The sequence below is a fragment of the Meleagris gallopavo genome, chromosome Z (genome assembly GCF_905368555.1).
Source record: "Meleagris gallopavo chromosome Z, MGAL_WU_HG_1.1, whole genome shotgun sequence".
Lineage (NCBI taxonomy): Eukaryota > Metazoa > Chordata > Aves > Galliformes > Phasianidae > Meleagris > Meleagris gallopavo.
Genome location: NC_139435.1, coordinates 57,330,794 through 57,355,343, shown reverse-complemented (window position 1 = coordinate 57,355,343; position 24,550 = coordinate 57,330,794). Strand labels below are relative to the sequence as shown.

General features: G+C 41.3%; 1 protein-coding gene across 6 annotated transcripts in view; it reads left to right on the top strand.

Moving 5' to 3' along the window:
- Positions 1-11,629: 11,629 nt before the first annotated feature.
- Positions 11,630-24,550, top strand: part of CHD1 (chromodomain helicase DNA binding protein 1) — a 48,603-nt gene continuing 35,682 nt past the window's right edge. For 3 of the 6 annotated variants that reach the window (XM_085212949.1, XM_085212945.1, XM_085212946.1), the window contains exons 1-2: positions 12,224-12,568; positions 14,269-14,469. In XM_085212949.1, the coding sequence (XP_085069075.1) occupies positions 14,417-14,469 (53 nt within the window). In that variant the 5' untranslated portion in view covers positions 12,224-12,568; positions 14,269-14,416. Of the gene's footprint in view, positions 11,649-12,223; positions 12,569-14,268; positions 14,470-24,550 lie in introns of those variants that run through there. The other 3 variants (XM_085212947.1, XM_085212943.1, XM_085212944.1) reach the window with 2 other exon arrangements.

Here is a 24,550-nt window from a genome sequence, read left to right as displayed (position 1 = left end):
ACCACCTGAAGTAAAAGATTTGACTTTGGCCCAGTTCATGGCGTAATGAGGGATGTCAGTCATCCAAGGGCCTCCAGACAGGACCAGAGGCCCTATGTAGAGTTAACAATATACTGGTCCTGAAAAAATGTCCAGAGAGTTATGGCACTTGTTGATACTGGAGCAGAAACATCAATTATTTACGGAGATCTGAACAAATTTCACGGAGACAGAGTGATGACTGGCGGTTTTGGGGGACAAGCTATTCCTGTCACCCAAACATGGTTAAAATTGGGGGTCGGGCGTCTCCCACCCCGGGAGTATAAGGTATCTATTGCCCCAGTCCAGGAATACATCTTGGGCATAGATATTCTATGCGGTCTGGCTCTCCAGACAACAGTGGGAGAGTTCAGAGTTTGACAGAGATGTATAAGTATCCGGGTGGTGCAGGCAATATTAAGAGGCCATGCAAAACATGGGTCTATTTGCCTGCTGAAACCATGCCGGATTACAAACGTAAGACAGTATAGACTCCTGGATGGGCAGGACAAAATATCAAAAACAGTGCAGGAGTTAGAAAAAGTAGGTGCTATAAGACCTGCCCACAGCCCATATAATTCCCCCATATGGCCAGTGCGTAAGTCAGATGGCACATGGAGAATGATGATAGATTACAGAGAATTAAATAAAGTCACACCGCCTATTCATGCAGCCATACCCAATATTGCCTCCCTAATGGACACGTTGAGTAGGGAGATAAAAACCTACCATTGTGTCCTAGATTTAGCAAATGCGTTCTTCAGTATTCCAATTACTGAAGAATTGCAAGATCAGTTTGTGTTTACGTGGGGAGGCAGGCAGTGGACCTTTTGGGTCCTGCCACAGGAGTACGTGCATTCACCAGTGTATTGTCATAATCTAGTGGCAGTGACCCAGCTGACTGGAAAAAACCTGATGATGTTAACTTATATCATTATATTGATGATCTCCTGCTGACATCTGACTCACTGGAGGCAGTAGGACAGGAGGCGGATTCATTAACCGCCTATTTACAACAGAGGGAATGGGCTATAAATCCTCAAAAGGTGCAAGGTCCGGGCCTGTCTACAAAATTCCTGGGGGTAGTTTGGTCAGGAAAGACCAAAGTACTGCCCAGTGTTGTCATTGATAAGGTTCAGGCGTTCCCAGTCCCTACAACATCAAAGCAGCTGCAAGAGTTTCTAGGTACATAGGCATTCTTTTATACCTCACCTAGTGCAGCTGCTAAGGCCACTGTATAGACTCACAAAAAAGGGGCAGCTATGGGATTGGGGGAAAACAGAACAGGACGCTTTCCAACAGGCAAAACTGGCAGTTAAACAAGCCCAGGCTTTAGGTATATTTGATCCTACCCTCCCAGCTGAGTTGGATATTCACATTATTCAAGATGGCTTCAGTTGGGGCCTGTGGCAATGCCAGAGTTCTGTTCAAACCCCCATTGGTTTCTGGTCTCAGATTTGGCACGGAGCAGAAGAAAGATACAGTATGATTGAAAAACAGTTACTGGTTGCCTATACGGTATTGCAGGCAGTAAAGCCAATAACTCAAACAGCTGAAGTTATAGTCAAGACCACTCTGCCAATTCAGGAGTGGGTAAAAGATCTGACCCACCTTCCTAAAACAGGGGTGGCCCAAGCACAAACAGTGGCACGATGGGTTGCCTATCTCAGCCAAAGGAATAGTCTGTCTTCATCACCTTTGAAAGAAGAACTCCAGAAGATCCTAGGGCCAGTAACGTATCACAGTGATGCACCAAAAGAAATATGAGACGCTCCACCACAGAAGAGTCCCATTCAGGAGGGAAAATACCCTATCCCTGAAGATGCCTGCTACGCAGATGGGCCCAGCAAGGGCAACCCAAGCAAGTGGAGAGCAATAGCATACCATCCTTCTACTGAGACAATCTGGTTTGATAAGTGGGATGGTCAGAGCAGCCAATGGGCAGAACTGCGAGCCATGTGGATGGTGATAACTAAGGAACCCGGTGATGGTATGCTGAATATCAGTACAGATAGTTGGGCTGTGTACCAGGGGCTCATTCTGTGGATTGTACAGTGGGCAACCCAGGAATGGACTACCCATGCCCAGCCGATCTGGGGCAAGGACATGTGGTTAGATATATGGAACACAGTCAAACACAGGACTGTACGTGTCTACCATGTTTCTGGTCATCAGCCTCTACAGTTACTGGGAAATGATGAAGCCGACATGCTGGCCCAAGTTCGATGGATTGAGAATTCACCATCCGAGAACATTGCCCGTTGGTTACATCAGAAGCTACGGCATGCGGGACAAAGACAATGTGGGCAGCTGCTAAAGCATGGGGACTGCCCATAGAGCTACCTGACATCGTCCAGGCATGCCGGAATTGCAACGCTTGCTCCAAGATGGGCCCAAAACAACAGCCCATCTTGCTAGAGGACATAATCCTCTCTAGCAATGGCAGGTCGATTACATCGGGCCCCACCCTCAGTCTGAGGGGGTGAGATATGTCCTGACCTGCATTGACACTGCAAGTGGGCTACTGCAGGCCCATCCAGTGCCAAAAGCAAACCAGGCATATACCATCAAGGCATTCACCAAACTGATGTCTGCCTATGGGACACTTCAAGTCATTGAGAGCAACCAAGGAACTCATTTTACTGGTGCAACAATACAACGCTGGGCAGAAGAAAATAACATCAAATGGCAATTCCATTTGCCATATATAATCCAACGGGGGCAGGCCTCATCGAACGTTATAACGGTATTCTTAAGGCTGCCCTGAAGACAGACTCCCAGTCCCTGCAGGGGTGGACAAAAAGACTACATGAAACCTTGCGGGACCTGAATGAAAGATGCTGAGATGGCAGACCCAGTGCCCTGAGAATGTTGCAGACAACATGGGCCATCCTGTTTAGGATCCAAATTACAGGCACTGATCATCAGGTAAGACCCCAGATTGGTAATGAAAATAATCTTCTGCTCCCTGCCCCTGAGAATTTAGATCCTGGCACCCATCGAATAAAATGGCCTTGGAAGGTGCAGGTAGGATACAAGTGGTGTGGCCTACTTGCACCTTGGGGGAGATTGTTGGAGGCGGGAGGCTCAGTAGTCCCTCCAGTAATAGGTACATGGCCTGCTGATATTGTGGTCAACACTCCAATCTTCATTGCTAAAGGGACTCCCATCATGTCCCTATGGCAGATCAGGACACCTCCTTTGGTGCCTGATATTATTATGCAGCTGCAGACATCCGTCCAGAAAGCATGGTACAGGCGGCCAGGACGTGCCCCTGTACAAGCGGAAGTGTTGACCCAGGATAGAAATACAGCCTGTATCTTGCCCTGGAGGGCAGACCTTCCCTTCTTGGTACCTCTGAAACGTGAGTCTTTGAGCCTTCAGGATCACTGGAAGGAACGAAATGTCCTCAAAAGTGTTCCAGTGTTACTCTCAGATCATGTGTAACACCCGATGATGATCTAAATGGGACTGATGGAACATAGGATGGACCTGCACCTCATGACAGCATGTCTCCAGTAACATCATCGAGCACTGGCCCATAAAAGAATATCGACGTTCACTGATCGTCACCCATCCAGAATTTTACCAACATGTATTGCGATGAAATTGTATAAGCGTTGCAGTGTATTGGATCTCAGTATTAAGAAAAGCTCACCCGTTTAGTCAACCTAATCATTGGTTCACACCGTGAGGGGGTGGAGTATATGGGGCTGCTGAATCATGGCCTGAACTTCTGATTAATCACCTGAGGTGAGCAATGAGTCAGCCACGGGAGGAAGGAATGGAGCCTGGCTCCACCTCTCCTTGATCCATTTAAGAGCTGACTGCCAGTGGGGAAGGATCTCTTCTGGAGTCCACTCCACTGGAGTCTATCACGTGAGCCCAGGATAGGGTGAGTGTCCTTTTTTCCTACTCTAGTATAATAATCAGCCAAACTCCTGGATATACTATATCATCTGTATATTCATTGATTGTACGCTCCTTCTTTACAGAATGTATTGTAGGAGCTACAGCACACACTCAGTTGTTTTTCACTTCCCACCCAAATGGAAAATTAGGGAAGTTCAGTATGTATTTGCAAAACTTGACTCCATGACTATGCTGTGTGGTACTCATCTTTCCATTCAACCTGAGTGATAGCAAGCCACAGAGACATGTAAATTATCAGCCCTATGATCGTAAATTCTTATATCCTTTGGCAAAAGAATTACAACTTGTTACTCATAACTTCATAAGAGCTTTTATCCCACCTCATAGGTTAGAGACAGGGACCTATACTTCAATATGTTAATGAACAGTCCAAGACAAGTCCTCAAAACACTCAGAAAGTCCTACTGATCTTTTTATGAATTATATTAGTAGTAAATCTATAATTTAACTACTATCTTGAGAAAATAGATGCCACCAGAGCAAGCCATTGTTACATCTTTATTGAATTATTGTACAGTCTCTGCAGGTTAATGTTTTGTAGGCTTCCTTTTTCTGTTATATCACTCTAGTTCCTTTTTCTTGTGTGAGCATTTTGTGTCTTCATTTTCTTACTGAATCCTGTATAAATAATGAATCTAGAGAATATTTTGAGGATTAAATTAATGCTATGTGTAAAACTGCTGTGAAGGAATGAATGTATTCCTCATTTGTTATGACTGTGAACGAACAAAATAATTGCCTTTTATCATTCCCTAAGCAAGATACGGGTCTAACCCCAATTGTTATTATTGCAATATATTATAGGCCTTTTCAAAAACCACTACATGTTTTGCACATTAAGTTTTTAAGTAAAGGAGGATGATTAATCTTTAAGACAGAGTTCCTGTTCACCCTTCCTTTAATAAGTGAATAAAACAGTTCACCTAGGATTCCTTCAATTACTTTGGTTTACTTTTTCCCCTCAGCAGTCAGGTTAGTAACAATCTCTAGCATTTCTGAATTTCTGAGCTGAAATTCTACATCCAAATTATGTAATATGGCTGAGCATTCTTCTCAGAGCTACTCTTAACTGAAGACTGGAAACAGAAAAATACTCAGTGGCTCATATGGATTTACACCTGAAAGTTCTTAAGCACTACCCTTTAGTGTAGCTACTATCTTGATTTACCTATAATATTCGTAGAACAGGGAAGGAGAAAACCCTGGTCTGTTGCAATTTGGAACAACTAAGCCTAAGACAATATGTTATTTCAGTTGCTCTTGTGAAAAAAAATTATATTATTCTAGTACAGAAGAGGTACAAAATTACAAGGTTTTAGCCAGTTATAGCAGTTACGCTAGTGTAACGTACTGATTTGTTAAAAATGGCCAATCATCTGCATTTGTAAATGTTTTTAATGTAAATTGTGTCATGCTGGGATATTATTAAGGATGACTGAAATAGCTGCAGAAAAAAATGCTCCAAGTGTAAACACAGTATTATGTACAATGACACATATGTTCATAGTGGCTTTATACCTCTCAGCTTTCAGTGAATTGCAAAATCTAAGAATACAGTGACAGGTTATAAAGGATGGACATTTTATGCAAGAGGTCATATAACAATAGCATTTATCAAGTCAGGAGAAGGTTCCCAGTAATATATGGCTACAGCAGAGGGCCTGCCACTCAGAAAATGTCTTCTGGTGAGAGTTCACTAGCAATGCTGTATGTAAAAGGCCTGTTGCTATGGCACTCCATCTGCCACATTCATCTGGCCGATACATTACCACACAAGCTGGCTGGCCAGTCAGCTGAAATTGGGAAGGAGATCACTAGAAGTTCATGAAACACGAGCACACAAACCGGAAAATAAAGGGGTCAGATGAAAAAGTCCTATATGATGTGAGTGTTGCCTACTCTAAAGAAGGATATCTAACCTAGAAATAGTATAACAGTTCTCTGAAACTTGAGATAGTCTCCATGTGGGAGCTGACATTTTGGGACAGGTTGATGAATGTTTTAAGTAATTTTAAACTTAGACTTTCAGGTGTGCTTTACAAGTGGACAGTAGGGAGTGTCCTTGAAAGACTGAATAGCTTCTTTCACACGTATTACTGGCACTTCTTCTAATAGTTCTTCCTAATTTAAAAAAGCTGCACTGCCTCAATTTACTTTTCCATTCATCACCTTCTTCTACAATAACTTTTAAATTTGGCAAACAATTTTAACCAAATCCATCAAAAGTCTGAGACTCCAAAAATATAAAGTTTGTAGCTTTAAAGAGAAATTGAAAATAACGTCCCTGATTAAGAAAAGGGCTGTAATCTGAAATCTGGAAAGCTAACTCAGTCTCGTGCTTTCCCACTCCCTCACTCCACATCTTAGCACAGTTAGCATACATGGAAATAATCCTGAGACACTGAAGACTGAGGAGAGACAGGGATCATGATGGAGATTGTGATGTTGATATTCAGGATACAAGTTTGCAAAAATACAGTTCTTAGTTAGCTGTTCCCAAACCACTTATTTTTTTTCCTTATTTGGAGAATGCCAGGTACAGTTTGAACATGCAACAAACCCAACACTCTCATCAAAGCGATGTCTGTTATGGCTGGGCCTGTACATATCATATTTTCTTAAAATAATCAGTTCTATTTTTATATTCAACGTCTATGTGATTTTAAGACCAAAATGCTCTTTTGAAATAAAATACTTATTTGCAAATCAATAGATGAGTCTCAAAATAAGGTGTATCATTTCTTGGATGCTGCTATGGATCGATATACTTCTGCATAATTGAAGCATTCAATAAACATTGCAAGAAAGCACAACCTATCCTGAAGGAAAAATGATGTCACAAAAAAACACACTGCGAAGATGCTTCTGTTGCTCAGCACTGTTGATTATAACATGTAAATCAGAGTAACTTCAGTAGGAGTTGGAGCTTACAGTTGTCCAAAGTTGGTTTTATCTAGGCAACCGTTGCTCCCCACTGTTCTTCAGCTTCTCTTAATTGATTTCATGCAGATCAAAAATTAGATAGGGCAATGGAAAATTTGTTAGTTTTTAATTTATGAAATAATCCTAAATCAGATTAGAAGTAGAAAAGCAAATTTAGAACACTTAACAAAATCAATTAATTATGAATCAATTAATTATTACTTTAGAGAGTGAGACTATTAGAAAACAAATAATATCAGGCCCTCAAAATGAGAGTTAATATACTGGAGATATAATATCGGTCCATTTATAAAAGTTTCACTGACATTACTTATCTACCTAGTATCAAGAACCATAGTATTTAGCTTCAGTGTCAAGCAATCCACCAAAAAGTGCACTCATTGAAACCCAAGCTACTCCAAACATATATCTTTACTTACATTTGTTTATCTCATCTGGGCATTTACAATATTTATTTTAGCTTTTAAATTTTTTTCTTTAACTTATCATGTAGGTTAATTCAATATACACATGCATGATATACAACTGTAAGTCAGAACTTGGTAGAAGTTATTATTAGAGCAGTTACTACTTTCTAGCAGCAGCAACAAAGAAAGTTTTACTAGATTCCCAAATTAAAGTACCAAGAATTCTCTCCGCTGGTATAACCAGCTTCTTGGCTTCTGTACACACGCATGCTTATAGATACAAATCACTGACCTCAAATTATCAACTTCCTAAGTTGGAACCTTGTATGAAAGTGGTCTAAGGCTACAAATTTTACAAATTATGTACACAGCTGTAATTGTTCCTTCATGAGCAAAATAATTTGGGATGCTAGAAAACAGAGTGAGAGGAATTGGTAGTAAAAAAAATAAAAAATAAATTAAAAAAAAGAGGCCATCCACATTCCATTAATATCAGAAAACATCTTTCTCTTTCCAGACACATCAAAATCATGGGAAACTGAAGACTGGCATTATTGTCACAGAATGTATATCAAAGATTATTAAGGACAACAATCTATTTCTTTCATTATCAGATTCCAAAACTAAAACAAAAATTCTAAAATTTCTTGAATGACAAACTTCTCCTCCTCCTAGTAGAAAAGTTTTTAATTTATTTTAAATATTTTCTGAAGAAGTACCATGATTAGTCTGACTTTGAAGAAAAAAAGGCAATAAAATGATAAGATTAGGAAAATAGCCATGTTTAAAATTATCATCTGACAATCCCTTGTATAAAACTAATACGACTTGAAAGTTCATTATTTTAAGTTTCTTCTTTAACCCTGGATGCAAAGTTTATTATTCAAACAAATGGAGTGCTTTTTGTGATTGAATAAGTCTCCAGGATTTATTTCTGCTACTCTAGAACATAATCTAAAAGGGTCAATGCAACCTTTGTGGAAAATAATCATAATTTTTTCCTTATCTTGAAAATACCAAGAGTTATTGTCTAAGAGCAAGGAGTGAGTAAGGGGAAAAATTAGTTCGATCTCAGTTTATACTTTGTCTGGCTAAATATTAAGAAGGTTAGCCTGACAGGAACACCATGCTTACAAGGCAGGCAAGATCTACATCTTTCAGCTACCTTTACAGAGAATTACTGGCTCCAGTGAGCAGTAGAGACTCAGGAGCAGACCTAACTAAACAACAGCAGAAAGAAAAGTGTGAATTTTACTCAGTTGTCATGATGGATTAACATAATGAGGCTTTAGAGCCTCGTTATAAGCACTTAAATTTCTGTGTTAGAATTTCTTCTTCAATCTCTTCATTCAGCCAACGCGCTCATCCAAAACTGGTTGTTGTTGAGAACGTTCCAATCACAAATGTGTTATTTTACTATATATCAGATGTAAGTAAACCCTTGAATCATGCTTGCTCAATTTATTATTCGTTTATTGCTCATTTTAATTAAACAAGTATAACTAAGTAAATTTAGGTACATACTTGCAGCAGTTGAAGCTGTTATATTTAACTTGTAAATAATTGTTTGCTTTAAATAGATCTACCCATTTTTAAGGGGTAGCACAAAAGAACTGAGAAGTCTGTAAATGGCTTATTCAAAAATCTATGCTTTGTTAGTCAAATTTAGCCAATTTATTTAACTACTCACTGGGATTTTGCTAGGACTTCTTCCATATTTCTAGTTTCCCTGCCCTGTAATTAACAAATCTGCCTCCATTTGAAATATTTACAGGATGACATTTAAGCATAAAAAATGTGCATCTTACTACGATGCACGTATCTGCACATGAAAACTAAACTGATTTCTTGCAAGAGTGATATGTAAGTGGTCCATAGGCTAAACTGTTAAGAAATTTAGACTAGCTTTTTCCTCCTAGAAACAAGACCTGCATTAGTTAATTGGAGTTATTTGATGTTGGGGTTTTTTTGTTTTTGTTTTTCCTAACATACCCATTTCTGGTAGATGGTGCCCAACGGGGAAGATATCTGAGAAAGTGTTTTGGGGTGGGAAGGAGGAGGCAGGAAAGATGCAGCATTTAAAAGACAGGATGATGGTTGGTTTACCTACATAAATTGTTATCAGTTGTTTCTTAGTAAATATTTTAAATGTAGGAGAATAAAAAATGAATTGAAATAACAGTAGGGATCCAAAACAAGCAAAAAGTAGGCAAACTATGCTATGCTGATTGCATGTATCTACTGAGAAAGAAAACATATTTCATATATTTTATTTAGATTGTGGGTTTTGAGCTTCTTAGGAAATGTTTTAGAATTAACTGAAGAATGCAAGGAGAAAAATTGAAGCCCTAAGTAGAAAAGGGATGTTGTTTTAGAAAGCAGATAAGAAAAAAGATGGAAATCAGTATGTAATTAAGTGCCCTGTCAAATGGGAAGTATATTTAATGTGTACAACTTATCCATGAATAACTGCTGGACATAGCATTCAAGGCATCACTAGTTTAAGTTGAAAAAATAAAAATTTCTTTGCCCAGAAGATCTTCTCAATGTTAAATACAGAATGGTGAAAAAATTCCAATGTAAAGATTCCATGATTAACCTCAATCGCCAATAGTAAAAAAACAAACAAACAAAAAAAAACATTAAAGGAGAGTAACTTGAAAGTATAGGCATTGGTTGATTGTATTAAAAGTGTAGCAGTGTACCTAACTTGGATCATGTATTGATTGTGTTTCGTTTATAAGCACAAACTCAATTTGAGAACAACCAGAGGCAGGGGGTAGTAAAATAGGCACAGTGAGTATTCTCACCCTCATCTTGGAAGCATGCTAAGATGCCAGAAACCACATAGAGTTAGTTGCAAAAAAAATAAAGAAGAAAAAACATGGCTTTTCCCACAGGTGAGATCTCTTCTGTCGTAACAAAAAGCTTCATCCAACTGTTCTTATAAAACAGTATGTCAGATGTATTTGTTTCTTGACACAGACTAGTAGATATATTTACCAGAAGTCAGTATTACTTATGGTGTGAAATGCTGCTAAAATAGAAATGCTATGCATACTTTATTATGCCACCTGGGCAAGGAATTGACTAAAGGTGCATTACAAACAAATACTGAGGTGGAAGAGAAATCCACCTTTCATAGGGATGTAGAGAAAGACCTCCCATAGTTATGGCATTGTCTAATTGCTCTAAGAGTTAGTGAAGACACAGGTTGGTTTGTGTGTTACAAAGAGGAAGCAGAAAATTCTGATTAAATTATGGAACTACACAAGCAAGCTATGGATTGATCTTCATTACAAAGTAGGCAAGTTTAACATTGTTAATGAGAATGAGGAAATCACTGGTGCTGAACTCCAAGAAAGAAAATGACTGCCTATAGCAAACTGTCCAAAGGCAACAGACTATGGTAAAGATGTAAATGCATTCCTAGCAAAGGGGTGAAACTTTCAATTTAAACTGTCTCCTGATCTTGCAGCACCTTTGTCTATGACAATAAAAGAAAGTCCTTTAAACTGATATGCAACATTCTGACAGAGCCTGTTTGTGCACTTTGAAGATCTTTCTGGTCTGAGCAATTCCTGTTGCATCTCCTAACTTCAGGGGAAAAAAAATTCTCTACCTTTCAGCCCTGAGGTTTTGAGGTATTTTTCTACATTGCTTGAAAGCTGGGCTAGTAGATATGCTTCACCCAGCCTCTGCTGTCCTCAGAGCAGTGCACATGGCCAAAGATTCACAGGCCCACATGGCAAGGTGGAGGGGCAGATCCAGGAGCCCCCAGTCACGCAGCTAGAGCACTGGATGCCCACCTTGCTGTGAGTTCCACGGTGCCTGGCTTTCTCACCCTTGAAAGGCAACCACAAAGCAAGCCGCAAGCCTAAGAGGCCTCCAGCTGACTGACTGCAACTCACAGGTTGGCTCCTGGCCAACACAGCCCTTTGAGCTTGAGTGGTTTTGACAGCTACCAAAACCACCATGCACTGGTACATCCACACAGCAGCGCTCTCCCTTCACATAATCACAGAACTGTAGGGGCTGGAAGGGACCTCTGGAGTTCGACTAATCAACCCCCTGCCAAAGCAGGTTTCCTACAGTAGGTTGCACAGGAAACCATCCAGGAGTTCCAAATATCTCCAGGAAAGGAGACCTCAAGACCTCTCTGGGCTGCCTGTTCTAGCGCTCTGAATTCTCACCCTTCTTGCTGAGTGAACCCTGTTCTCACGCTAATCCCGACTTCCTCTGCGAGGCGCAGAAGAAATGCCCAGGACTGCTACGATCTCTCCGCCGTCTGTAACCCCGGAGGTGTGACGGAGCCACGAGCGCGTGGCAGCGAGCAGCAAAGGGAAGGTGAGCTCCTTCCTCATTCCTCGCGCTGTTTGGTTGCGGGCCGGCGCTGCCGTAGCGCAGCCCCTCGTACGTCCCTTGGCCGCCCTGGGAGCGCTTGCAGACACACCACTTCCGCTGTTTATTTATTTACTTACTTCGAAGAACACGGCATACAGTAACACGCTTATTAATCACTTTGAACAGCGGAGCGGACGGGGGAAGGTCTGCTTCCAGCCAAACCTAAACGCCGCGGTACCGCTTAGTAACTGCTCGGGAACGCCGGGAAACGGGCTCCGATTTTACATGGGGAATCCAAGCGCTAACACGAGGCACAGTGCGCGCAGCGCGGCCCGCTCGATTCATGGCGTCCCACTGGGCCAGGCCGCGACCAGCGCCCTCTAACCGGCCCGGCCCCCCGCGCCGCCCGCCTGCAGGGGAGGCGCTGCCCCGAGCCCTGCGCCGTGAGGAGGAGGCTCGGCCGGCCCCGCCACCCTCCGCGCGGCCCGGCCGTGGCTCCTCCTCCCCGTCTTCCTCCTCCTCCTCCTTCTCCTCCTCCTCCTCCCGCTCGGTCCCAGGGCGCAGGGCTGACATCACGCCCGGGGTTTCCATCCGACCGCGGGAGGGGGAGGCTGAGCGGCGTGATGGCGGCGGTCGGCAGGACTTGAGCGGCGGCGGAGCGGAGCGGCGCAGCGCAGCGCCCACCCTGCTTCTCTCCGCGCCCCTCCCTGCCCGCTTCGGGGCCCATTGTTCGGAGCCGCCGAGTGCGGCGGGAGAGCATTCCGCGCGGGGTTGCCGGGAGCCGGCGGCACTGAGCGGTGGCCCAGGTCCCGCCGCGGCCGCGGGAGCAGCTCCCGACCGCGGACTGCTGCACGAAGCGCCCCGCGCTGCGCACGCAGGCTCGGGCTGGGGAAGGCCTGGCCGGCCGAGCCGGACGCGCGCAGGTAGGAAGCGGCCCGCCATGGTTACTCTTTCCCACGCGCCGGACCGGAGTTGTGCGGCGCCCGGAGACGGATCGGGCGTGCGGGGGGAGCTGGATGAGGGGCGCGGGGCTGTTTTCCGCGGAAGGAGAGAGGGAACGGCGAGGGCCAGGGCGGCCGGCCGGCGTCGAGCCGCACTCGCTGGCTCCTGCGGGGGGAGCCCGTGCCGAGCCGGCGGCGAGCGGAGCGCGGCCTTGGCTCTCCTCTGGCCATGGGGGGCGCCGGGGGAAGCGAGCGTGGAGGACGGCGACGGCCTCACGGACGCTGCCAGGGAGCCTTGGCCGGGAGCGGCGCCTGTGCAGGCCGCGCCGCCCGCCCAGCGCCGACTCCGGGGGCGGGAGACAGCTCTGGACGGGCCCCCGCGGCAGCACCTGGGGGCGGACGGAGGGAGAGCGGCGACGGGGCTCGGCGCGGGTCGCCTCGGAGCGGGCGGCGGGGCCGCTCGCCGTGCTTCCCGGGGTCCGGAGCTCGGGGGCTCGCGGGGCGTTCTTCCGCGCGCAGGGCGCGGTGTGGAACGCGGCCTTCTCAGGCAACGGCCGCCGAGCTCCGGCCTCGCCTCGCGGCCTTTCGCGGGCTAAAGGGCTCCTTCTGCTCGTTTTCCCTCCGTCATCGCCTTTGTTTGCTGGCCCGAGTAGCTGAGGGGTCTGAGCGTGGAGGATTTCCCATCCCGCAGCGACACCGCTCCCTCCATCTCCCCCACGGGCGGAGGGCAGGGCCGCTGCTCACCAGGGCGAGCACCCCGGGGCGGGCAGCCCGCCGGCAGTTCCGAGGGCTCTCACGGCAGGAAACGTACGGGAGTTGCTTTCTCTGAGTGAGTTTGTGCTTGTGCCTAGAGAGCAAAAGTTTAGGCTCGCGGTGCGTGGACTGCATCTGAGACTGCAGTTATCAAACCTAAGGTGCTTCTGCATGTGAAATGGGGATCATTCCGTCTGCAGAACCTGGCTAGTTTGATTGTTTGGACTTTTTTTTTTTTTTTTTTTTTTTTTTTTTTTTTTTTTTTTTGAAACGAGGCGGTCTTCATCTTCCTGCTTCTGCCCCCAGCTGTATATAAACAGCATGTATGTGTGTAGAATTGCTTCCACCGTGTTAGTTTCTGCATTGATTGGCAGAGCATTGATGTCTGTAATCTTTACCTATTTGTTTAGTTTTTCCTTCAAAATGTACAGCTAATTTGTTCCAAAGTCAGAACTATGGCAAAAATTACGCCGCGAGGTGCAGCACACATGCACAGTAAACCATTCTTCTTACTCTACAGTACCTAAGTGAGGGTCATTTCCATAACGTTTCCTGTTCTGCATTTAGTGGTTTAGCAGAACTATCATCTTTATAGTAGTGTCAATGAAAAGTTGCATAAAGGAGTACAATGGGACCTGACTGCAGTTGGTCAAAAAACTACACAGGTCTTTTTTTAATCAGCATTTTATGTTCGAGTCCTCTCTAGTATTATTTTTTGTTTAAGTACAGCAAATAAAAAAGACCTGTTGAGAAGAATAGGAACCATGAATGGATAACACAGAATGCTGTTTTTCAGTTAAAAAGAGGACATGAAATGTGATAGGTGTCTGCTTTCAGTGTTAGTATGAATGGCCAAGTTGTTTCTGTTAATATTTTTAGTTGGAAACATAATTTTCAATTTTTGTCAGTGTTTTTCTTTATCATTTTAGGTATTTGGGCAAAACTCTTGGCCATCTGTAGAGAATAGCAAGTCAAACACGTTTCTTCGAAAGTATACGAAGAAGTACCAGAAGGGGGATTCTTGACATACACCTTGTAACCTGAGTGGACTTTCTTTTTAACTTGTTAATACTTACAATGAATGGGCACAGTGATGAAGAAAGTGTAAGAAACAGCAGTGGAGAGTCAAGGTAAGCACTCGTTTTGGTTATTTATGGATGTGTACTCTTCTGTACTTTGTTATAGTTGATCTACGTTTTAACTTTGTCCCAGAGCCCTCTGATTAGTGAGCTGAATACTGAATACCAGTGCATTGTTCACTTGGTTGTAAGACCCCAATTTAAACTTTCCTTCCTCCATGGGGGATGGCAGCAAGCTTGTTGAGGTGGAATTGAGGTAGACAGGAGAGCTGGGTGTGCTTTCTTATAGATGCTTCATCTGCTTGTTACATTCATTTTACTACAACTAAGAATTGTAATGATCATGCAGATCCTTTATATAATAAAGATTGGATAATAAAACGGCACCAGCATCCAACAGAATGGTGTTACTCTTTTGAAGAAATGAAATGTTTGAAAAATCAAAAGCTGAAACAGACCTGGAAAGCTAAAGTAAAGCTAGTGCCTAGGATGAGCAAGGCCATCTCTAAAACGGGAGCAGTGAGCTGTTGATTTCAGTTTTTGACTTGTAGTACTTCATGAGGCTTCCTTTTTCACAGAGCTGTTAAAGCAGTGTAATCGTTGAAATCATTAACTTTGTTTATTTTCCAAAATGGAATTGCAGTTTATCAGCTTTTCTTTTTTTAATTAGAAGGAAAAGTGAAATGTAGTGAATAAACTTCAACATAAGCACAGTCCTCTAATACTGAATGCCAGTGTGATGTTCACTTGGTTGTAAGACCCCAATTCAAGCCTTCCTTCCTCCACGCAGGACGGCAACAAACTTGTTGAAGTGGAATTGAAAGTTTTCTTCCTAGAACTGTGCAAAATTCAACAGGAGTCTCCTGTCCTGCACTAATTAGGAAAACTGATAAATCTGAAAATGTGAGCAATGCTGGAGAATTAAAAAGTCAAAGCAATCTTGCAAATATAAAACAAGTTTAGACTTCTCTAAGAGGTGTAAATGAACAGCATGGTCACAATCAGTTTGACTCTCTGCACCCCTTTCCGATTGCAGCCCATTCGTTGATTCCATAAATTGGAGGTCAGAAAGAATGCTGAGTTCCATGGACTTAATGGAAATATCCATTTGGGTAGGGGAGAAAGATCTAAATCATTGCAACAAGTGAAAAAATAAAAGAGGAATAATGGCTAGCCATTATGTTGATACGTTTATACTGGTAATGGATTCTAGACAGGGGATGAATTGAGTTTTTTCTAGTAAATGTCAAAATATTCTTGGTTACTTTGAAAAACAAAAAAAAACAACATAAAACATCATTAGATGATAAGAGAAAGATGAAACAAAATAGTGTGAGTAAGGCTAGTTTTCTGGTCTAGAAGTCCTCAGTGATTAACAGGGACTACTCTTGAGCGTGTGCAAGTTTTTTATTACATGAACAAGTTACCTTTTAAGATATAAGGTAGGAAAGCTACTTTGTATCAAGCTTTTCCCCAAAATGCATTAAATGTATTAAAGTTATTTTAAAACTGTAGCAAATGATAACTTTAGCAAAAGATTAAAACAACTAAACATCTTGAAAACTTCCCAACAACTTTAGTAAAAGTATCAGGAAGATCTATAGTACTTGAAAATTTATGATTACTTGTGAAATGTTTGTTCTTTATCTTAAAAGTGCTGTTGAGTGCAACTTAAAGCTTAAAAAAAAAAGTAAAATACTAACAGCTGTTTTTTTTAGGCTGGTAACAATCATTAACCCTATAGCCTGTTGCATGTTGACTGTATATTACCAGATATCTGTTTTTGTAAAGAAAAATTAAAAGCTTTCAATTTTAAGTGATGGAATCCTTTTCTTTCTAGCCTGCTTCCATTATTAAAATAACAATTGCAAAAGGACTGCCAACAGTTACAGACTACCTTATGTTGACTTGCTCTTTGTTTAGTCTCATAGAGTTTTTCTGTTGATTATAAAAGTCTCCACAATTGTAGATTATTTTTACTACAAGGGGAATTGCTTAAGTCACCTACAGCTAACTGTAGACAAATAACTAACTGTAATTTAGGGAAATGTTGCTGTGTTTAGCTTTTAAACCCATAAGTGTGAGTTATGGAATGTTACAAAATGGGAGAATAATTGGTAATAGTACTGTGGATAGCATATTATCCTTATCTAGGCTGGAGAGAGAAGCAAAACTGTTGAGAAAGCAATTGAGAATTGCTACTGAGAAGAGATTGAAAAGTGGATTAAACTTTCAGCTATGTGTAGAGGAGGTTAAGGTAAATACAGTGAAAATCCAAGCAGCAGCATTGGTTTAAAACAGATGTTTTAAATTATGTTATTTCACAAGTACTGAGTGACCACTTGCCTGTTTTGATGCCTGGTCATTCTGGAATGACAACTGTGATCGCAACGAAATACATTGAACTGGGGAAGCCACTAGTATTACTTAGGAAAATTAAGGGGAGCAGCGGGTTAAAACTGGATTGACAAAACTGCACAACAGGCCTCGTGGATATTGTTTTAAGGAAAGATGTCTTGCAGTAGGTGTGGAAGGACTATAGAATCATCAGCATTGGGATTACTGCAGAAAAGATCACTCACAGGCCTTGAACTTTGTATGTTGGTTAGCACTGTGGTAGGGAATTGGAGCTTTCTTTTACTCCCTGTGACTAGCTGTGAAGAGCAAGCAGTTGGTGGAAGAAATGGCTTTTGTGCTGTTCTCCTTTTCACTGTTGTATTCTTTCTAATAGAAATACAGAAAAATTTCCCTTGTGCTGAGTATGAAGCTGTGTTTTACTATGGGTAGAAAAGTGCATCTCTTGGTTTTCATAGTTGAATACCTTTTTGGTACAGCTTGGACTTCCCTTGCTACTTTAGCAACCTGTGAAGCTATAAATCAGATAGTACCAAGCATGATGGAAGTTATAGACCAAGATAAACAGTGTCATCTAATCTTGTTGCTTGCTGTTCTGATTTCTGTGTGACACAGTAGAGTCTACTCTTCAGTTTTTTATTCACTTGAAGTCGCTGTGGGATATTTAAGTAGCTGAAGGTAAAATACAGCAGATACTATTCACCCAGATAATAAGTGAGTGTAGGCATAAAAACTCAATACCAATGCTCTGAGAAATTTGCCCTTAAAGTCAGGCAGTGCGTTTTTTGTGCAGTGTTCCTGAAAAGATTCACACTGCAGTTACAACTATGAGCAAATGCACACCAGTTAGCTAGTAGTAAGAAAGCTTAATCAGCAAGGAAGGGCAGTTATACCTGAACAGCAAGACAAGCTCCAGGTAGAACAGGGATTGCAGAAGTGAAACACTGATGGTAATTGAATAGTAATCTGATTTCCTATCTCTTTACTCTTCCCATGTTTCCTGAAGAACAAGGTATGGAGGACTTGCGAAGGCCTTCCTACTTCTTAGGAAAAAAGGGATGTGCTCAGTACAGCTTATCTAGAAAGCAGCTGAATGGAATGCAGGTCACTTTTTCCTGTAAGCTGAAAGCAGTGCTTAGGCCAAAGAATTTTTACCATTCTTTGTACACTTGAAAGCTGATGTTAACCGAAGATAGCAACTTTTGCAGGTTTAATTCATTTCATGCACAAACCACAAATGATACCTAACTAAGACCAAGGATATTATCAGCAGGTTTCAGTTTGACATAGAAATTCATAATGTCCCTGGAAGATTGAGAAGATGAAGCCACTGCTATGGATTCTTGCTTTCAAGAAATAGAAGTTAGAGTTAAAATAGAGTCTCTCCAAGCATGCTTGCAGAATTATTCCCTCTTGCTAGGGTATTTTTTTTATAAGTTTAGTAGATAATAGTAAGAAATGTTTGGGTGGATAGCAAGAGAGTTTGTGGAAAAAACTTCCACATACCAGTCTTTGTCTAATTTCACTTGGTAAATACTTGCTTCCACTCCACTATTCTCAGTGCTTTAAAACTTTAGATTTTTTTGCATTCTTCAGTGAAGCTTTCAGAATTCGGTTACTGTGGTACAGGTAAGGTGATGTACCAGATATTGACAGAGCATCAGAAGTGTTTTTTGGATTAGGTTGTATTTAATACTTTTTATGCTGGTGGTTTAGAAGGAGTTTCTGATAAAGACATCATTGTTCTGCTGCTGGAACCAGCTGCATGAAGAAGGATGGTCTGTGTACCCACCAGAGCAGTAGGCCCTTGGGGTACCACTAATATCTCCTGCCTGTGAGGTGTTTTTTTGTTCCTGTTGTTTTGTTTTATTTTAAAATAAATGTTAGGTAGCATTTCCTTAAAAAAAATTAGCAAACAGAAAACTACCTTTGTATAGTCAAGGAATATAAAGATGTTATAATTATGAAATAAAGAGAATTAGGCAAAGCAGATTATAATAACAAAAAGAGAATAGATAGAAAACTTACCCATATCCTGGGTTCACTTATGAAACTCCAGCAGAGTGGATCTCTAGAAGAGTTCCTTCCCCACTGGTAGACAGCTCTTAAATGTCCTAGGAAGGGTGGAGCCAGGCTCAATCCCTTCTGGCAGCACAGGTGAATTGCCTTCACTTGTGCTCCCATGGCTGACTCATTGCTCGCCTCAGGTGATCAATCAGAGGTTCAGGCTGTAATTCAGCAGTTCCAATACACACTTTTAATGTGAATATTAAGTTTTAATCATTTGTCATTTTGTGTGTGTTACCTCTGCTCATCCTGAATGGGTTTCATAATCAATGTTTGCGTTCCTTCAACCTCTGAATTATTAGAAACAAAAGTGAAACAAAAAAACAGTCCACTGTCTTCACACTTGTTTTTCAAAGACCTCGTAGAAATTCACCTTTTGTTGTTGGTTTTTTTTTTTAGTGAAATTTTAATTTGCTTAAATTGATACTCTGTTTCTTGGTGTTTTTAAAGCAGAAGATTTTTCAAGTAATTTAACCTGATGAATGCCTTCTAAATCAACAGTGATAAATTGTCACTTGGGTCCATTATTAATGTCCATTATCTGACACAGGATTCTAAAAGCTTAGGCAGATCTTTCACAACTGGACTTGTGTAGCTTTTCATCCTTTGGCTGCTCTTTAAAATGCTCTGTATAAATTAGCAGCCTTCGTTCCTCACTGTTTGTTTCAGGTGGATCTTGTTATAAGGAGTAAGCGAGTAAAGCTAAACTGAAGACTTAAAGGAACTAATGACTCTGTAACAGAATAGTTGTGTTTAGTTTCTTTCCCTGTCAATTATATGTCTATTCAGATGCCATCTTCCCAAAGCATTCTCAAGTTTCATTGGATAAGTACTTACTGGGAATTTGAAAAATTAATGGGTAGAAGCAAATACAGAAGTTACATCTTCTGGTACTTTCAGTAAGCTGTGTTGTCTTTCTTACAAAGACAAGTTTTGAAATAAGTGCTGTGTTAATAGATACATTTTTCTTAAATATATTGGGAGTACTCAGAATCAGTGTGGGTTTATTTCTTTGTAGTTTGTAGGGTTTTTTGTTTTGTTTTAGAAAGTAAAATACTGCCGTGTCAGACTTCCATACCAAATTAGACTTCACGTATGTTACTATACAAATAAAATTTGTTGACTCAAGGATTAGGAGTGAGAGAGGCTTCTCGCCTAAATATACTGAAAAGTAATCTTTCTAAAGTTCACCCTAATTTGTCAGTATGAAACTGAACTTCTTTGCATAGAAATCCTACCCTATGAGAGCTTGTTCTTTTTTAGCAGATACTACTGTATTCCTGCTGCTGCAGGTTATTACTGTCATTTAACTTTGCCATCTTTTCCTTGATTTGTTTGCATGGTTGTTGTGGTTTAACCCAGCAGGTGGCTAAGCACCACACAGTTGTTTGCACTCTCCTCCTCTTCCCAGTGGGACAGAGGAGAGAGCTGGGGAGAAAAGATGTAGAACTCACGGGTTAAAACAAGACTGCTTACTGAGATAATGAAAAGGATCAAGTCATGCATGAGCAATTGCTTATCACATGTGAACAATGTCCAGTTAGACCCCTGTGCAGTAGAAGAGAGAGATGAACTCCCACCCCCTTCAAAACTGCTTCTGCATAATGTCATATAGTATAGAGTATTCCTTTACCCAGTTTAAGTAATCTGTCCTAATTCTGTTTTCTCCCGGTTTCTTCAGGCCTTCACTGAGAATGGCCGTAGCTTTACACAACACAGTTTAGCAGCAGCTATAAACATTGGTATGTTTATAACTCTGTTTTTCTCCTGGAACAAAAAACATAGCGTCATACCAGACACTCTAGAAAATAGTTCCATCCCAGCTGTAACTAAGACAGTGCTAGAGATGTAGTCTCACTTCTGCAGTACTGAAGAGAGTATCATCGTTGTGTTATTCATTACACTTGCACCATATTTCCATAACTCTGTGATACTCCAGTAGGTGCTTTGTGCAGCCCTATGTATTGCTATCTTTGTTTAGATTTTGGGAGGTTTTTTTGTTTGTTTGTTTTTAGTAGAACAAGATACCGTGTGTGAAATGTGTGATTTCCTATTTAAAAATATCTTTTATCACTTAATGTTGTTTCCATTTTAGTATCGTCCCTTTCCTACTTCCCATTAAATATTTAATTTACTTGGAGTAGGGAGAGAAGAACACTTATGAGACATATTATCAAAAAAAAGGGATTTAAAAAAGCAGAAATTCAGTTTGGAGTAATGGAGTTTAGTGCCTAGGAGAGCGCACATATTCTTCAACATTTAATGAATGTTGTCTTTTTTCATACGTTATATTAGCAGAATCTCTGTTCTGTAGCTCGTCTAGCCATATTATTTTACATCTGCACACTGTTGTAACTTTGGCTTTTATAATTGTTGTTAGACTGGGTGTTACGGAAGCTTCTTCATCAGTGAAGAAGGCAGGAAAAAAAGCTTGTTAGACTACAGGATAGAGTTGCTCAGAAGTCAGCAGTGCAAAACCAAAGCAAAGGGAAGACAAAATATGTTGGGTAGAGTAGTGTAAATTGACAAACACGGGTAAACAGTTAACTTAATCCTTGTGCACTGCCTCTGTTTATATAATGTAAGATGTATGACTTTTCTTCCAGAATTGCTGAAAGAAGTCTTTGGCTCTGGATTTTTCTGCAGAGAGCTTTTATCTTGAATGTGTTCAGAAAGCCAGAAAAAGGGAGCAATGTCCTAATTTATGCAAGATACCTGGAGATAGTGGAGATTTCTGTTTTCAGATTTCAGTCAGACTTTTTTCTAGGTTGGAGAAAAAGGGGTACAGATGTGGGTATGTTGTGTCCAGAACTTCTCTCTCATGCTACTTCAACTGTCCGCAACATAGTATGATGTTCTCTTTTACCTTTCACTGAACTGTTTCCAGCGGAAGCATGTTAATCAAAGGCAGTGACCCTAGGCTGTAAGGGAAAAGGGTAAGAGAGAGAGCACATTGCTTTTTCTTTGAGGTATGGGGAACTCTGAGGAGCAGAGGACCGGAATTGTTCTTGTGGTATTATTTATGTAACAGCATTAGTCAGCAGGTAGCAGGTAATTATGACAGTATTCTTAGTCCTTGATTGAGGAGATATTTTAGTTTTAGTGTTCTTTGTATCCTATACCTACAGATTTGACACCAGAATCGCAATTTAGTTGATTAATTTATATGGAGGTCAGCAGTGTTACTTTGCTCTAATGGGCATTACTTGTTTTTGGAAAACTTAGAAACCATAGCTTGATTACATGAGATAATATTCCAAGCTCTTTATGTAGAAAGAATTGCTAGTAGAATATGCCTCAAGAAATGCAAGGAAAATTGAAGAAGCCCACAAAGGTGGAAAAGAAAGTGACAAGGGTGCTATGACTGCCTTGCAGGAACTGCCTCCCTGAATTTATATTTTAACATCTGTACATTAAAACTGAGCGTAGATTCTGTTTCTTCAATGCAAATAAACTGCCTTGTTCTTATTCAGGTTTCTTTCTATGTCAACTGGCTGGCAATGGTAACTTGCAGTGACAATTTACAGTTTTTATGTTAGATTGTGTCTCCCTTTTTCACTTCAAGAAAGATTAAATCATTTCTGCTGATAAATGTTGGAGTGAGAGATTGTCGTCTTCAGATTCTCAAAAGCATGTAGACTTCTCTCAAGTAAATTTTGCTTGTTTTTTACCCTGTTAGGACAGCTATAAGGGCAACCATTCCAGCGAATCAAGAAAATTACATCTGAGCTACTAAGAATCTGAATGAAACTTCTGTATTCAGTATATCTTTTCCTATGAGCCTCAAGAAGTCAAGCAAATACATTTTTAAAACCTCTGGCATACAAGCTTTCTAAATTCATTGATGCTTTGTGCAGACAAAGTGCAGGAGGTATTAGACCATGCAGCATTTTAGGCACTTGGTAAACTACCAATAAAGAAAACCCTTGTTTTGAATTTGGTATAGGTTTTTTTACTGATTTACACTGATGTATATTTTTGTTGCAGTATGGTGTCAATAAGAAACAGCTGCTTGTTTGTTCCAGTGCTTTTTCAGTCCTTTAGGTTGATAGGATATTTGTGAAAGCTGAATCTGTTGATGCTGCTGACACCACTAAGAGGGTGCTCTGCTGGGTAGCAGTAGAGATGTCAGCAAAGCTTACCCTGTATAATCCTCACCAGTAGGTGAATGGATTGATAACAACTGAAACGGTACCTTCAAGGTGCATTAGTTCATACAATGCTTGCACCATTGTTCAAATGGTCTGAAAGCAGCTAAAATTCAGACCATCAGTTGGAACTTTTAAAGAGAAAGTTTTAAATTCCCTCTTACTGAGTTCCCTTCTTACTGTTGAGGAGGAGATAGATGTAACTTTTCTTCTTTAATGCATGAATGTGCTTAAACTTGTGCACCTTTTCTTAAATAATTCCATCTTTCCTCTTAGGGTTATCATCTAATGTACTGAGATGTAGTCTGAAATACTGCTGATGTAGTTGAGGATCATAAGTAATCTCGTGGCAGAGATTATAGATTTATGTTCATATTTAAGGCTTGCTTGAAGTGTCTCTATTAGGGAGAAGATGATATCTTTCTCTGTTTTGGGGCTGTCTTTTTTTTTTTTTAAATCTCGTAGTGCAGTGGTTTCCAAACTTTTTTTTTTTTTTACACTGCTATCAATAAAGATTTTTGAGCAAACACTTATAATGAATTTATATTCATTTCTAAATGAATTTCATGCTCTGCTGTGCTATCATGTACATTATAAAGCACATACAATACAGGCATTAAGAACAGTAATGGAATCACAGATATCCCAAATGGGAACGCACCTGTAAGGATTATTTTGTCTACCTCCTGGCTCCACACAGCTCCACCCAAAAATCCAAACCGTGTGTCTGAGAGCTGGGCCAAACACTCCCTAAGCTCCAGCAGCTCAGAACCGTGCCCACTGCCCTCTGATGCAGACTCTTTCCCTTACCCCCAGCTGCTCCTCCCCTGACACAGCTCCATGCCATTCCCTCAGGCCCTGTCACTGTCACACAGAGCAGAGCTCAGCGCTGCCCTCCACTTCTCTCATGAGGATGCTGGATGCTGTAGGCAAGTTGTTTGGCCCAAGATGCCTTTTTCCAGTATTAGTTTAATCTGCATGATATTCACTTGTGTTTCAAGGTTTCTCCTTTCTCTTTTTCTTCCATTTTTCTTTATTTGCAGTTAGGGTTAGTTCTCCCATCCTTAGAGCACTTAGCTGTGGTGAAAAGTGTTGTTTTCTGATCACTGAATCGCAGAATGGTTTGGGTTGGAAGGAACCTCAGAACCCATCCAACCCCCCTTGCAATGGACAGTGCTGCTCCCCACCAGCTCAGCTGCCTAGGGCCCCATCCAACCTGGTCTTGAGCACCTCCAGGGATAGGGCAATCTTCTCTCGGCAGCTGTGCCAGGGCCTCACTGCCTTTTGAGTGAAAAATTGTATCCTAATATCTAATCTAAATCTCCTCTGTCATTATATTAAGAAAACAAGATGGTCTGTATAACATTTTATTTAAAGAGTTATTCGTTCTTTAAAAAAAAAGGGGAGGGGGCAGGAAGGTAAGGGAATGGGAAAGTCATTTGTATTTTAGTTGTACTGGTCTTTGTAGTCTATACTCACTGACGAGATGTATATGTAAGAAGATAGATCTGAAGATTTGATAGATCTGAGCAACTGTTTAGATTTTTTGGGAGGGGGGGATG